At 38.9% G+C, this 15,968-nt stretch overlaps 1 protein-coding gene across 1 annotated transcript in view; it reads left to right on the top strand.

Moving 5' to 3' along the window:
- The window catches only part of CASQ2 (calsequestrin 2), a 101,829-nt gene that overhangs the window by 48,701 nt on the left and 37,160 nt on the right, over positions 1-15,968 (top strand). The window contains exons 6-7 of the mRNA XM_044675527.1: positions 3,010-3,140; positions 13,283-13,328. Of these exons, the coding sequence (XP_044531462.1) occupies positions 3,010-3,140; positions 13,283-13,328 (177 nt within the window). The remainder of the gene's footprint in view (positions 1-3,009; positions 3,141-13,282; positions 13,329-15,968) is intronic.

The following is a 15,968-nucleotide window of genomic DNA, read 5'->3' as shown; positions in this document are numbered from 1 at the left end:
GAGAGGGAGAAACCAACAGAGATAGAGAGATAGAGGAAAGAAAGGAGAGAGACAGAGAGATGATAGAAAGGAGAGAGGCAGAGAGAGAGAAACAGAGATCAGACAGACAGACAGACAAAAATAGACAGGAGAGACACAAATAGAGACAGAGAGAGGAGAAAGAGAGGAAAAAGAGAACAGAAAGAGAGAGAGACAGAAACAGAGAGGGAGAGACAGAGACAGAGATAGGAGAGAGATAGCAATGATAGAAAGGAGACGGAGAAACATAGAGAGAGAGATAGACGGACAGAAATAGAGATAGAGACAGAGGAAAGAAAGGAGAGAGACAGACAAGGAAGACTAAAACAGAAAGACAGAAAAAGAAGACAATGATGTATCATAGTAAACCAAGTACTATATTTGAACTTGGAACCTGCAGGTTGAAATTCTGGTTTGGCTGTTATTACCTTGTATGACCTCCATTGTCACTTCAGCACCATAAGCATCGGTTTCTCATCTAGAAGGGGAGCAGATTGGACTAGATGACCTCTGAGGTTCCTTCCAGCTCTGAACGTCTGAACCTATAAAGAGGCATATGGAGAAGAACCCTCTCCCCCAGCCTTAGCCTCCTGCTCCTCCAAACAGACATGATAATTCAGTCTCCTTCAGTTTCTTTTCCCAGCTTTCTCCATTCTTTGCTTTTGATCCAATGAGTTGTTTTTAACAAAAGGCATTGGGTGGAGCTGGCAAAGTGCTTATTAAAAACAAAATGACAAAATGAAACAGGAAGAATTGATTCTACTGGAACTTGGAAACCCAGGAGTCCATCAGAACTGCTGACATAACCCTGGGGTTTCCCAAGGTCTTTTGATTGGAGCTTCCTGTGACTTTCCCCACCACCTGTGCTCACAAATCCAGTCAGGTTTGTGGCCACAGTGGACTGTAGTGACAGGTGTCCACCAGAAGGGGTCAGCCAGTTGATCTGTGCGTTGCCCTACAGTCACACATGGCTCAGTGGTTTTCTTTCACACACCAGCACTGGACAAAAGGGAAGGAACTGCTGTTTCTTTAGGGCTTTTCACACTCTGCCTTTCCAGTCACTTCACAAAGTAGGCATCAGATGTCCCAAGGGCAGGGACTCCTGAGGCAAACATGCCAGTGGGGGTTTAGGAGAGATGAAATGTCACCCAGGCCATTGGCTAGTCCCCTGTGCTTTTCATCTGGTGCCAGGAGACATTCAGCTACCAATCTGGGTCATCGTAAGAGATGGACAGAAGAGAGTGGAACTTGGCACCCTGAGACATCCCTCTCCAGGCTGGCCCTCCAACTCAAATAGCCAAGAGACTAAAGAATTGGATCAAGGGAAGGATTGTTGGCTGATCATTGTTAACAAAGCTTTTTGTTTTGAGTCCCAAGAAGCCTCCAGAGGCTCCATCAGCCCCATACCCTCACATTCCAGAGCATTGTTTTCAGCTTTCTCTATTTTCCCCAGCCTTCTCCAATGCCTTCCAAATAAAAAGGTGGTAATGGTGAAAAATAAAATTATGGCAGTAAGAATAATAACATATTACATTTACTTAACACTTTAATAAAATTTTCAAATTTTATTAAATAATAAAATTTAATTAATAAAATTGTGGGAAAGGAAGTCTAGACCTATGATTTCATTGGCTTAGAGAATTCTGAGCAAAGAAACTACTGAGTTCAGATCAATGACTGTTATGCAACTTATAGACTTAGAAAATTGGGGAAAGGAATCATATACCCAATATTTGCCAAAGATAGGACTTGAACCTAAGTTGTGTTGACTCATTTGAGTAGGAAAACAACCTGTTAATGTAGGTGTTATAGATATGATTATCCCCATTTATACTAGGTGTCAGAGTAGATAGAATGTCAGGAAGACAAGTTCAAATCTGACCTCAGACACTTACTAGCTACATGGTTCTAGGCAGGTCACTTAACCCTGTTTGCCTCAATTTCTTCATCTGTAAACATGAGCTAGAAAAGGAAATGACAAATTAATTCAGCATTATTGCCAAGAAAACCCAAAATGGGGTTACAAAGAGTTGGACATACCTGAAAAACAAGTGGATTTTACACAAAAGGAAACTGAGGCACAGAGTATAAATCTTGATTATAACTACCTAAATAGGCCTGCTCATAGGCAAGATATGAAGGGTTTTTTTTAAAACCCTTGTACTTCTGTGTATTGTCTCATAGGTGGAAGATTGGTAAGGGTGGGCAATGGGGGTCAAGTGACTTGCCTAGGGTCACACAGCTGGGAAGTGGCTGAGCCTGGGCTTGAACCTAGGACCTCCTGTCTCTAGGCCTGACTCTCACTCCACTGAGCTACCCAGCTGCCCTGAACCTAGATTTTTCTGATTCTAAGTCAAGCATTCTATCTACCACACTATTCTATTTCTCCTGAAAATGTGACTGAATGTTAAATTTTAATTCAAATTGCTCCTTAGTTCTATGTAATAATAATAATAGATGATATCTATTTAAAAAAAACATTTTATATGTATTATGCCATTTGATCCTGGCTCAGAGTAGGGGACCTGGGTTGAAATCTCTTTTCTGAAATTTGTCACTCATAAGACCTTGGAGAATTTGCCTAGCTCCTATAGTTAGTTCTTAAAAATTAGATGGCTTTTTCAGGTCCTTCTAGCTATTTATGAACCTTATGAATTAGGAACTACTATTATCATCACTTTATGAATGAGGAAACTGAGTCGAGAGATTTGTCCACTTGCCCACAGTTGCTAAGCTAGAATGAAGAGGCCAGATTTGATCCCATAAAGGAACATAAAGCCAGTGCAGATGTGACACCATCAAGGCTGTTTGCTTCCCACCTGCACCAATCTGTTGGCTTTCATTTCTTATTCCTCCTTTTGCCCTCCCCTCTCTGTCCTTGCCAAGGTTACTTCAGACAAGCAAACCCTTCCCTCCAAGGACAAACCAGTCACAGCTGTTGACCAGTGTTCAGAAAAATGATACTGGCTATATCTTTTCCTATTTCCACAGGTTGCAAAGAAGCTAACCTTGAAGATGAATGAGGTTGATTTCTATGAGCCATTCATGGATGAGCCCATTCCAATCCCAGATAAACCTTATACAGAAGAAGAGCTTGTGGAGTTTGTGAAAGAGCATCAAAGGTATCTCACCAAAGGTCATTCTTTGAAGTCTAGAGTAGCCCAAGGCCTGGGAAATGGGGCAGAGCCTTCTCGGTGCCAGTGCCTAGTAAACCTATGCTACCAGTGGCCAAAAGTTTGAAAACTATCTTTCTGGGTTTGGCAGATGCTTATTCCAGGTCACTGAGTGCCCTGGATATTCTATAACATCTTCCGAGTATGGAAAACCATTGCAGGTAAGGTCAGATTACTCCATCCAGAAGACAAATTCCTATAATACCAGGCTTTAGCCAGAGCCAACCCTAGGCACTTTTGTGTCTCAATTGAAGTTTGTACTTAGACGGTACGATGGATAGAGAATTGATCTTACAGGAAGGTCTAAGTTCAAATATTGCCTCAGACACTTGCTAGTTAAGTAAATCACTAAAAATCACTGTCTGTATCAGTTTCCTCATTTGCAAAATTAGGATAGAACCTACCTCTTAGGGTTGTTGGGAGGATCAAATGAGTTATTTGTAAGATGCTTTGCAAATCTTGAAGCTCTACAGAAATACCATCATCATCTTTAATGTCCTCACACTAAAGCCATAACTCTGGAGAGATGATACAGGAGGGTAGTGTAGACAGTACTTCCACTTTAGGAGCAAAAAAAAATCCCAACTCATTTTAGTAAGAATTATTAAGTAAAAGTAGCAATGCAGTGATCCAAGACAATACTGAGGAACCTATGAGAAAGAAAGCTATCCACATCCAGAGAAAGAACTGTGGGAGTAGAAACCCAGAAGAAAAACATATGACAGATCTCATGGTTTGAGGAGAATATGATTGGGGTTTGGGTGTTAAAAGATCACTCTATTGCAAATAAGAATAATATGGAAATAAATTTTGAATAATGATACATGTATAACCCAATGGAAATGCTTGTCAGCTTAGGGAGGGGGAGGGAAAAGGGGTGGGGAAATCATGAATCATATATTCTTGGAAAAATTGGAAAATTGGAAATATTGGAAAAATATTCTAAGTAAACAAATAATTATTTTTAATAAAAGGGTAAAGAAAATGTTAGAAAAAAAATAATTAAGTAAAACAGAAAGCTATGGGGCAGCTAGGTTGCTCAGTAAATAGATAGCCAGGTCAGGAGATGGGAAGTCCTGGGTTCAAATATGGCTCCAGACACTTCCTAGCTGTGTGACTGAGTCTACCATCTTATAATTGCTCTTCTGGCTTGAAACCAATACACAACACCATCTAGTAATCAAAACCATCAATTGGTTTCAAGGCAATGGGGGTTAAATGATTTGCCTAATGTCTGAAGTTAGTTTTGAACCCAGGACCTCCACTTTTCAGACTGGGCTCTTCATTGAGCCACCAAGCTGCCCTCGGGTAAAGATTAAAAAAAAAAAAAAACATACTAGGAAGCTACCAGCTTTCTTTCTCTGTCCAAGGTGAACTCCTTCCTGCTGTGCCCCAACCTGATCCCTGATTTTCCCTCCCTCTGCAACAGCCTTTAACAAAGCTCCCATGAACTCTCCCCCATCCATAGAATTTTTCTTTAAAAGCTGATTAAAAGGCACTATGTTGCCCCAGATAGATTTCAAGCTCCTTGCCCCAATTGTAAATATTGCTAATTAAGAGTCTATCTCCCACTCCTATCTCCTTCCCTCTTTTAGGAATTCTCACACACCCCCAGGACCCTTATCTTCCACTTAGGTGGTACTTCCACACTATGAGTAGTTACTAAAGCCCTCCCCTTCTTGAAAACTTATCCACTCACCCATTCCCTTTGGGACTTAGTAACCTGGGACTTATTAATCTTATTAAACTATTATTTTACTACCAGAGACTGAAAAAATTTCTGAGTGTCTTAAAGTACATTTGATCCCAGTAGGAAAAATTTAGAGGTGTTATGGGGTGGTTTTCTCACATTCTCCTAGGTGATAGCTAATCATATAAACAAATAGAAGCTGATGTTAGTGATTGTTCCTGGGTTAATATATTACTCTTCCAAAATACATACTTTCATTTTAACAGGGACCCCCTGGAGACAGATTGCTTTATCCCTAAACAATAACTCTCAACTAGGGGAAATTCTTTTTTAAATAAATTTTTATTAATCCTTTGCTTTTGTATCCAGATACCCCAAAATATATTTCTCTCCTCCCTCCTCCCAGTAAGCAATCCCTTATAAAGGATTAAAAAGTTGGGAGGAGGCAGGGGTGGGAGGTAAGGAACAGTTCAGCAGAACTAAAAAAACATGTAAAAAATCTAGTATATTCAGTCTTTCGAACCCATAATCCCCTACTTCTGCAAAGAGAGAGAGAGGGAGGGGCCATCAACATCCTGGAAGAACTGTAGAAGAAAGCTTGGTTAGGAAAGTCCCATGATAAATCAACAATTTTAAGGACTCCAAGAACTGGTCCTTATTACTGAGATCTTGTGGTGGGGGTGGGGAGTATAGCCTTTTCAGAAATGATTTTCTCAGGATAGGGAATCCAGTGTTGCTATTTAGAGTACCTTTGGGAGAAGGGACAGAAGTGGATCATTGTTCTTCCAGCTATACAAATACAGACCACCAGGCAAATACCTGAATGCAATCAAGAGGAATATGAATATGTTTCCAGGCCATAAATCGACCACGACTGTATAGTGAAAAGAGAACTGGATTTGAAATCAGAAAACCTATATTCAAATACTGGCCTTGCCATTGTCTATTTGATCTTGGGCAAATTACTTGACTCTTTTGGGCTTTAATTTTCTCAATTATAAAAATCTGTCATATGAGAAAATCCAGGAACACAGCAGTGGGGGAGAGAGGAAAGCATGGTGGAGAGCATCTGGGTGAAGGTCACTGGAAGAGAGAAACAAAAAATATTCGGTTGTTGGAGTATAACAGAAAGACCACTTGGATAGAAAAAGAAATAGGTGAGGAGTTTGGAAAACAGATTGTAAGCCAGGCATAGACATGATATAGTAGAGTTTAGGGACTTCAGTTATCCAGATACGTGTTGGATATCTTTGCCAAAAACAGAGCAACTAATAATTTCTTGACTTCTCATAGTGTTAAATTCATTTTTCAAAAGGTGGAAGGACCATCAATGGAAAATTCTACTCTGTATCTGATTCTTACTAAGAGGAAGGGACTTATTGAAGTAGAGATGATGGGAATACTGGGAGGAAGGGATAACTTCCCCCTAGAATTGGTGATAAAGTAGGAGAAGAAATTTAGTTATAATCAGACACCTACTTTAGGTGTTAAGGAAAGCTGTTTTCAAAGGGTTCAGAGTAATGATAAGTAGATTTCTGTGGACTGGAGTTCTATGGGGGTAGTCAAAGGCATTATCCAGGAAATACATTATCAGTAAAAGAGTAAAAGGTCAGTCACATAACAAAGGCAGAAAAAAAGAATAAACTTTTTTATCACACCTACTATGTACCAGCACTATACTTAGTGCTTTACAAATATTATTTCATTTGATCCTTATAACAATCCTATAAGGTAGATCCTGTAATTATCCCTCATTTTGTTGGTGTTGTTCAGTCATTTCAGTTGTGTCTGTCTCTTTATGACCCCATTTGGATTTTCTTGTCAAAAATAGTATGGTGATTTGTCATTTCTTACTCCAGCTCATTTAATGGATAAGGAAACTGAGGCAAACAGGGTTAAGTGACTTACCCAAGATTACATAGCTAGTGAGTATTGTAAGGCTAGATTTGAACTGAGGTCTGTCTTCCTTACTCCAGGCCTACCATTCTATCCACTATATCATCTATTCGTAATTCCTAAACATGAGGACCAATAGATGGACAATCCAAATGCTATAGTTGTACCCACAAAATATTCAAAGCTTTCCAGGAAGACTTCCAGAATATTGATGAGGTACCTTATGAAAGAATATGGCTAAGAATCGCCCAGATCAGAAGTCATGGATGGGTTGCAATATACCCATTTGGAAAGAGTAATCATAGTAATGAGATCACGTAGCCAGGAAAGTATTAAAGCACAAATAGGAATAAATATAAAGCCCTGCGCTTATATTAAATTTTTTAAATCCATTGTAAATAAGTTCAAGATGGAAAAGATCTGGTTTAACAGCTATTCGTGTGAGAAAAAAGAAAGTATAGGAATTGATTGCACACTCAATAAAAGCCAACAGTGTCAACAGACTGCCTAAAAAGCTACTGTAACCTTAAGCTTCATTAAATGAAGCCTACTGATCCGGAAATCAAAGGAAGTGGCATTCCCACTGTACTTGTCACGCAAAGTTCAGGGCACAAGTAGAGTATCGTATTCAACTTTGGAGGCCACATTTGAAGAAGGATATTGAGAAACTAGAGCCTGTCCAGGACAATGATGGAATTCAAAGTCATACACTAGGCAAAGTATGTTGAGAAATGGATTCCTTAGAGCTTGAAGAAAAAGAGCCTTAAGAAAGATGTCAGTATCTGAGATCAGGCATGTGGAAGAAGGAGTCAACTTATTCTGCATGGCTCCAAAGGGCACAAGGGATCAAAGGATGGAAATTATATGAAAGAAGATGTTAGCTCAGTTTGAGCCCCGACTTCCTAACAATTATGGCTATCACCAAATGGTATGAACTTCCCTGACACTGAAAAGATGACTCAGAGATTGAGAATATGATAGAGGAATTTCATGTTGTGTTTAAGAAATTAGATTGAATGAGCTCCAGTCCATTTCTAAGATTCTTTGATTTGATTTGGTGGTTGGAGAAATTCACATAGATGCCCATTACTCTTCAGATTGAGGACACTGATTTTAATTGTTGTCAATATAACATCACTCAGCAACATTAGAAAATGAAAATATAAGCAGGATATGTTGCATTTCTAAAACACTTCCAAGGGGTCTTTGATCAATATTTCTCCTTTACTCAATTTAAACTATTGGTGGGCAATTTAATAATAATTGTATAACTTCCCACATATAACAATAATTATTTTACAAATCCTTTAAGATTTGCAGAACTCCTTACAAATATCTCTTTTCATCCTCAAAACAACCTGGACAGAGAGATATTATATATTATTATTAATCTTATATTATGTTTATAAAATAATATATACATATTATCCCTATTTAATGGATGGGGGAACTGAGTCAAGCAACAATTATGGGACTTGAAGTCAGGTTCTTCCTTACTCTAGGTCTAAGCACATTCTATCTACTGAGTCAGTGAGCCTCCAACTTAAAGCATCCCTGGAACAAGACTGAATCTCTCTTTTCCTGACCCTCTCATTTTGTTCCCATAATTTGTGTTGAAGGTATGCCTGCTTTGGGGATGAAGAAGGCTTTCTTGCTAGAGATTCAGTTAAATTCCCATCAATTCAGCAAACATTTAAATGCCTATCATACGCAAGACACTATACAGATCTGGGGATACAAAGGTAGAAATGAGAATGTATTCAACTCAGGGTCATCCCCATCTCTGCTAATACCTTTATGGCCATAGGAAAAATCATGTAGCCTCTGTGGGACTTATTTTCTTATCTGTAAAATTAGGGAATTCTACTATGGTTTTCACTGTTGTTCAGTCATTTTTCAGTTGTCTGACTCTTTGTGCCTCCACTTGGGGTTTTCTTGGCAAAGATAGTGAGACCATTTCTTTCTCCTGCTCATTTGACAGATAAGGAAGCACATACACATATATGAATACACACATTCAGTCATTTTTCAATTGTATACAATTCTTCGTGAGCCCTTTGGGTTTTTCTTGGCAGAGATACTGGAGTGGTTTGCCATTTCCTTCTCCAGCTCATTTGACAGATGAGGAAACTGAGACAGACAGGCTTAAGGGTCTTGCCCAGGGTCACATAGCTAGTAAGTGTCCGAGTCTGGATTTGAACTCAGGTCTTCCTGACTCCAGGCCCAGCTCTCTATCCTCTGTGCCCCCTACCTGCTTATATACTACAATTTTAGATGATCTCTAAGTTTTCTTCCTGTTTTAAGATTGATCCTATAACACAAAGCTTACTCTCAGGAAATCTGTAGTCCGTGAATGAATAGGAGATATACACATGGTAGGCAGTGATAAAGATGGGAAACTAGGGGTGTGGAACATGTACTGTCAGACTCCATTCTGACTGGTTTGACTGAACGGGTTTTTGTCTTTTCTCTTTCTTCTGTATTCTTTAATTCAAGACATGTTTTTCTAGGGAAGCAGAGGAAGATTATATTCAAAAATAAAGGCAATGCAAGAACAAAGGATATCTATTTCTTTTAATGTCATAGAGACAAATAAGAGATCCCTAAAAAAAGTTCTCTAAGAAAACTTGAAGAATCTGTAAAAAGGGGATGAGCCAGGAGAAGATGGAAGCCAAAGGAAGAGAATTACTTAAAGAGTCTGAGATGAAGAGACTGTGATCCAGACAAGGGACAGCATGTGTGCAAATAATCAGAGGAAGGAGAAGCCAGGGCAAGATCAGGGAATAAATAACCCATGCTTCACTTGGACTGAAACATAGAGTTGTAGAATGAAATAAGCCTGGAAAGCTAAACCCATGTGGGACTGTGGAGGGCCTTAGCTGGCAGCCTAACAATTTAGTATTGTATGCTAAAGATGATGGAAAACTACCGAAGGTATTTTGATGTTGGGAATGACTTGTTCAGACCTGTGAATTAGGAAGGATATTTTGGCAACATTAAGGATGGATTAGAGAGGAGAAAGATTGGAGGCAAGGAGAGCACTTAGTTATTATGTTAGACCTTGTAAGAGTCAATGAGGCCCAGAACTGGGTGGAAGGGAGGGGTAGAATTGTGATTCTAGAGAAAGGGGCTGATAGAAATGAGAAAAACCAGAATTGACAAGACCTGACAACTGATTTATTGATTTTGGAGAGTGAAAGAAAGTAAAGGATTAAAGATGATTCAAGGGGAAGCTTAGGTAGCACAGTGGAAAGAGAACCAGATTCAGAGACAGGAGATCTTCTCAGATACTTCTTAGCTGTGTGACCCTGGGCAAGTCACTTACCCCATTGCCTAACCCTCATCACTTTTCTGTCTTAGAATTAATACCAAGACAGAAGATAAGGGTTGTAAAATTTTTACATTTACATTAAATTAAAAATTAAAAAGAGTGCTACCTCTGGAATCAGAGGACCTCAGTTTTTTGTTTGTTTTTAAGAGAAGATTCAGTATTTGAACCTGACTGACTGAGATAATAGTAGTGCATGAAACAGGGAAGTTAGAAGGAGCATTGAATCACAAGAAAAGGAACGCTTCCAATTTTGGATTTGTTAAATATTGAAAAGTTGTTAGGAAATAGCAGAGAGAATGTTTAGCCAGAAGTCAAAAGTGTAGGACCAATGTTTCAAGGAGAGAATGGAGTTGAAAATATAAATTTGGATCTGATGTCATCCGCTTATAAATGAAGTCACAGAAGTGGATAAAAATCACAAAAAATGTTTTTAGAAGTATATAGAGAGAAGAGAGCTAAGGATGGATCCTTGGGGTCATCTATACTTGGTATAAGGCAGTGAGTCAGAAAAGAAAACTGAAGAGGCTCAGTTAGAAAGGGGGTGGGGGGAGGAATGGGAGAGAGCTGTTCCCAGAAGTCAATGGAGGAAACAATATCAAGAAGAAAGAGAATGATTAACAGTATCAAATACAAGTCAGGGACGGGGATGAGAACTAAGAAGCAAACCCTGGATTGGGCAATTAGAAAATCAGTCCCTGCTGACTTTGAAGAGAGCATTTTCAAAAGCAGTAAGGGTGGAGGACAGATTGTAGGGAGCTGAGAGGTGACAAGGTGCTAAAATGAAGACTAAACCACAGCATTTAGAAATTTAGCAGAAAAGGAAAGGCCAAAGATAAGGTGATACCTTCTGGGGAAAATAGGGACAAGGAAATAGTTTCTTAAGATAGTTGAGATCTTATCATTTTGTTAACTGCTGGGAAAGAAACAGATAGGGGGAAGATTAAAGAAAAGATAGAGAAAACAATCAATGCAGCAAAGTCCTACAGAAGCCTAGAACACTGTTGTTTGTTTGCACTTTAAATTTTTTTTAAATTTTTATTTTATAAAAACCCCTTACTTTCCATAGGAGAATCAATATTATGTATTGGTTTCAAGGCAGAAGAGCAGTAAGGGTTAAGCAATGGGGGTTGTGACTTGGCCAGGGTCATACAGCTAGGAAGGGTCTGAGGCTAGATTGGAGCCCTGGACCTCCCATCTTCATGCCAGACTCTCTATTCATTGAGCCACCTAATTGCCCCCTATCCTTTGTTTTTGGAGAGGACCAATGACCTGATAGGATGATGCTTCCACATCTTGGGCAGAGAGGATGTAACCAAATACCTAAGTTGAGAAGATAGCCTGTTAAGAAGGATCACTTCTGAGACTGAAGCAAAGGAGGATGATATAAGAGCAGAAATGAAGAAGTTTTGAAGTACAGAGGGTGACATGGAAGATCCTCAGTTCTCTCAGTAAAAAAGATGGAAAAGCCCTCTGATAGGGGACAAAGGATACATGGAGCTGGGCACAGTAAAAAATAAAGAGAAGATCTGGAACAATTGCTTTAGAAAATCCTCTCAGATACTAGCTGTGTGATCCTGGACATGTCACTTAACCTCTGCCTTCCTCCATTTCTTCTTCTGTAAAAATGGGAATAATAACAGCACCTACCTCCTAGGATTATTCCTAGGATAATGAGATAATATTTGTAAATTATTTTGCAAACCTTTGAGGGCTAGATAAATGCAAGCTACTATTAGTAATATAGGGAGCCAATCAGAGATGAAAATAAGTATTGTCACTAGTATTGAGGATCCACTTAAGATTGTGTAGCTTGGAAGTGGGAGCAGGAAGAAGTCTTAAAATAAATTTGGAGGCACCATAAGAAATGGCAAGCAAGGCTAATTTTATTTATTTTTTAAAACCCTTTTAAAACAATACTATGTATTGGTTTCAAGGCAGGAAAGCAGTAAGAGCCAGGCAATGGGGGTTAAGTGACTTGCCCAGGGTTACTAGCCAGGTTAATTAAAAAAAAAATCTTGGAAAGAACTTCATGGGATAATGAACAGGGAAATGAGTAGGACCAAGAGAACATCATGCACAACTACAGATTTAATACTTGAAAAATAAACTGTGCTGTTATTTTCAGAAAATAAACTGAAAAATGGAAACATGAAAGGCATAATTTATATTGATAGTTATCTTTGCTGATCTTCTTGGTGATTATAAATCAGGAAACAGAGATTGATGGAACACAGTTGTATCAGTCTGATATCTAAAGCTGGTTGCTGGGTAAAGAGAGTATAAGGTATGCCTAAACCCTATCCACTCTCACCCAAATATCTCCAAAAAAGAAAATGGGGTAACACAAAAAGATAAAAAGAAGGCAATATTTCCTATTTAATTTCTTTCTATTGATTCCAATGTGCACCTGATTTACATAGACTTTACATGGACTTTAAACAGAAACATTATTTAATTTTACTACTATGTCAAAGAAAGGAGTTTATTTGGTAAAGGATAGCTTATATTCAGCATTGTATACACAGAATTTTATTTTAACATTTCTTCTTTCTCATTAGAATGGAAACTAGTTTAGGGTAAAGACTATATTATTCCTTTTCTTTATAGGAGACATGTAATACATGTTTGCTGAATCAGTGAAATTCAATTTCTAAATACAATTTTCATTAGAGGAAATTTATTTAAGTAAAAGAAAGATAAAAAAAAAAGTCTGGGGGCAGCCAGTTGGCTTAGTGGATTGAAAGTCAGGCCCAGAGATGGGAGGTCTTGGGTTCAAATCTGAACGCAGACACTTTCTAATTGTGTAACTCTGGGCAAATCACTTAACTCCCATTGCCTAGCCCTTACTGCTTTTCTGCCTTGGAACCAATATACAATGTTGATTCTAAGATAGAATGTAAGTGTTTAAAAAAAATTTTTTTAATAAAGTCTATGAATGGCTTCACACACACACAAAGTTAAACCTAGAAGGTCTGAGTATATAAAGCCAGGGTTCCTTGAATGAGTATCTCAGCTTTCTTCCCTTGTAACATGTTAGAACAAGTCAATGGGAAGGTGGTTTTCCCTAACCTTTTGGCCCTTGGAGCAGAACCTGACTTGAAACCTATTGTGCCATATACTTCTACCATGTCAGAAATGAGAGCTCTGAGTAATTTTATTTTCTTTCCCTTGCAGACCCACACTACGCAGGCTGCGCCCAGAAGATATGTTTGAAACCTGGGTAAGGAAATGGAAAATTCCTTCGACCTCTTAGATATGGGCATACCCACCAAAGAGAAGGTCCCCTTAACCTTAGCTACCAATCACTCACATTTTGCAACCCATTCTGTAGCAAGAATATTGGAATTGATGTCAGAAAATTGGGCTTTGAATGCTGGTTCTGTTACTCACTGCATGGATCAAGAGGCCTTAGAAATCATCCAACCTAGTTCCCCCATTAAACAAATGAAGAAAGTAAGGTCCAGAGAGGTTAATGTACCTTGCTAAAGTCCATACTGTAAACCTCTCCAGGCATTCAGTGTAAAGTGAAGGAATTGGACTGGAATATCTTTTGGATTCCATCCAGCTATGAACTGTATGAGTCCATGAATGACTAAGCAACAGCCATATTTAGAATACTCAATAACTCAGGCTCCAAACAATGCTACATTGGGCACTAAACTCACTTAAAGTAGTTGAACTCGTCGTTGTTTTTCAGTTTTGTCCAATCTTTGTGAACCCATCTGAGGTTTTCTTGGCAAAGATACTGGAGTGGTTTGCCATTTCCTTCTCCAGCTCATTTCATAGATGAGGAAATTAAGGTAAAGAGGGCTAAGTGACTTCTCCAGGGTCACACAGCTAGTTAGTGTCTGAGACTGAATTTGAACTCAGGAAGATGATTCTTCCTGACTCCAGGTCCAGCACTCTATCCACTATACCCTTCAGCCACCCTGATTGAACTCAGTATATTTCCCAAAATATTTCATCTTTTTATCCATTTTCTAAAGTTTCTGGGGTGCTCTGTGTATGCATTGAGGTAATGTAGTTCGATCTGTAATTATCTGGAGCTTCACTATTATATTGTCGTACAGGTCCTAGAAGTCCATGGCATAGGATGGTGCTTTCACTGAAACATTGCTGGAAACAGGGCTCCATGATCCATTCAGTAATTAAGCCCTTGGATGGCATCCAGGATGGTCCTGCTTTATACTGAATATTTATATTATTTATTTTACATATCATATCATATCATATTTATATTATATATTATATTATACTTTATACTATCATATGTGTTTATCATCCCTACTCTATTGGAAACTCCTTGTGAGGAGGACCCATGCTCCATTTGTCCTTATTTATCCAACTCATTGTCTATCATGCACATTGCATGGAGTAGCTACTTAATAAATTAGGTATTTCTTGAATGAATGAGTGAATGTTCTGATAAGGTATTTTATAGCAAAGCACCACTGCCCACTATTTTGAAGGTGTTGGTTGTCGCCATTTTGCTTCCTTGGAGAGTGGGGCAGGGGTTGCTTCTTGATCTTTCCTTGTGATTTTACCTGCTTGAGGAACCCTTGCTGGACCTCCCTTTATTGATTTATAGTAGCAACTCCTCATTAATTTATAGTTTTAGAGAATTGCCTAGACAGAGGATCAGTGACTTGTACAAGATCACACAGCTATGAGGAATCAAAATACAGTGCTTATCAGAGGTAGAACCTGAACCCAAGTCTTCCAGATTCTAAGACTAGTCCACTATCCACTATGGCATATTACCTTTTTGGCCTAGTTGTAGATTTTTTGCTTTTCCCTTAAGCATAGTCTACTTTTGAACAATCATTCATTCAATACATATTTTGGGGTACAACTGCATGGCTCAGTGGCTTGAGAGTCAGACCTAGAGATGGGAGGTCCTAAATTCAAATGTGGCCTCAGAGACTTCCTAGCTGTGTGTCCCTGGGTGTCACTTAACCCCCATTGTCTATTCCTCACCACTCTTCTGTCTTAGAACCAATATATAGTATTGATTCTAAGGTGAAAGGTAAAGGTTTAAAAAATATGCATTTTCTGTGCACATTCAGCCTTAATGGATACCCTTTACTGATACTGGCAAAGTTAATGATTGCCTGGAAAAACTTGGTGCATTAGACTCTTGAAGCTTTGAAGGAGAATATGCAAAGAATGTACAGGGGAAGAGGGTAGTTTCAGGGTCAGTGCTAACTTGTCATCACCCTGGTACCTCCACCCTGAAAACATACACGCCATCCAGGAGAGTAGCCAACCAGAACACTGGGCAAAAGTCCAGAGAGAGTTTGATTGGCGCGTTCTTTTTTATTTAATAATAATAAAAAAAGACTCCTGCTTTTGTTAGAACAGTGGAAATAGAAGGACATGCCAATAGTAAGAAGAAACACCAGGACACTCTGTGACAGTGATTCCAGGAGTTTGTTAGATTGAACTAAAATTCATTTATTTCATTTCCTTTTTTTCCCTGTAACAAATTTGTATAGTATAGTAAAAAGTTCTGTATTATCTATGTTCAAGAAAGAATGAGAGGGGGCAGCTGGGTATATTGAGAGCCAGGCCTAGAGACTGGAGGTCCTAGGTTCAAATCTGACCTCAGACACTTCCTAGCTGTGTGATCCTGGGCAAATCACTTAACCCCCATTGCCTAGCCCTTACCACTCTTTTTTCTTGAAGTCAATACACAGTATTGACTCCAAGACATAAGGTAAGGGGTTAAAAAGAAAGAAAATAAAGAATGAAGGAGGAGGGAGCAGGGAGAGAGAAACAGAGACAGAAAGAGAAAGAGAAGAAGGAAAAGAAGGAAGAGGAGGAGGAGAAGAAGGAGGAGAAGGAGAAGAAGGAGGAGAAG

This window comes from Gracilinanus agilis, chromosome 4 (genome assembly GCF_016433145.1).
Source record: "Gracilinanus agilis isolate LMUSP501 chromosome 4, AgileGrace, whole genome shotgun sequence".
Classification (NCBI taxonomy): domain Eukaryota; kingdom Metazoa; phylum Chordata; class Mammalia; order Didelphimorphia; family Didelphidae; genus Gracilinanus; species Gracilinanus agilis.
Note: the sequence above shows the minus strand (reverse complement) of the source record. Positions and strands in the feature narration are given on the sequence as shown.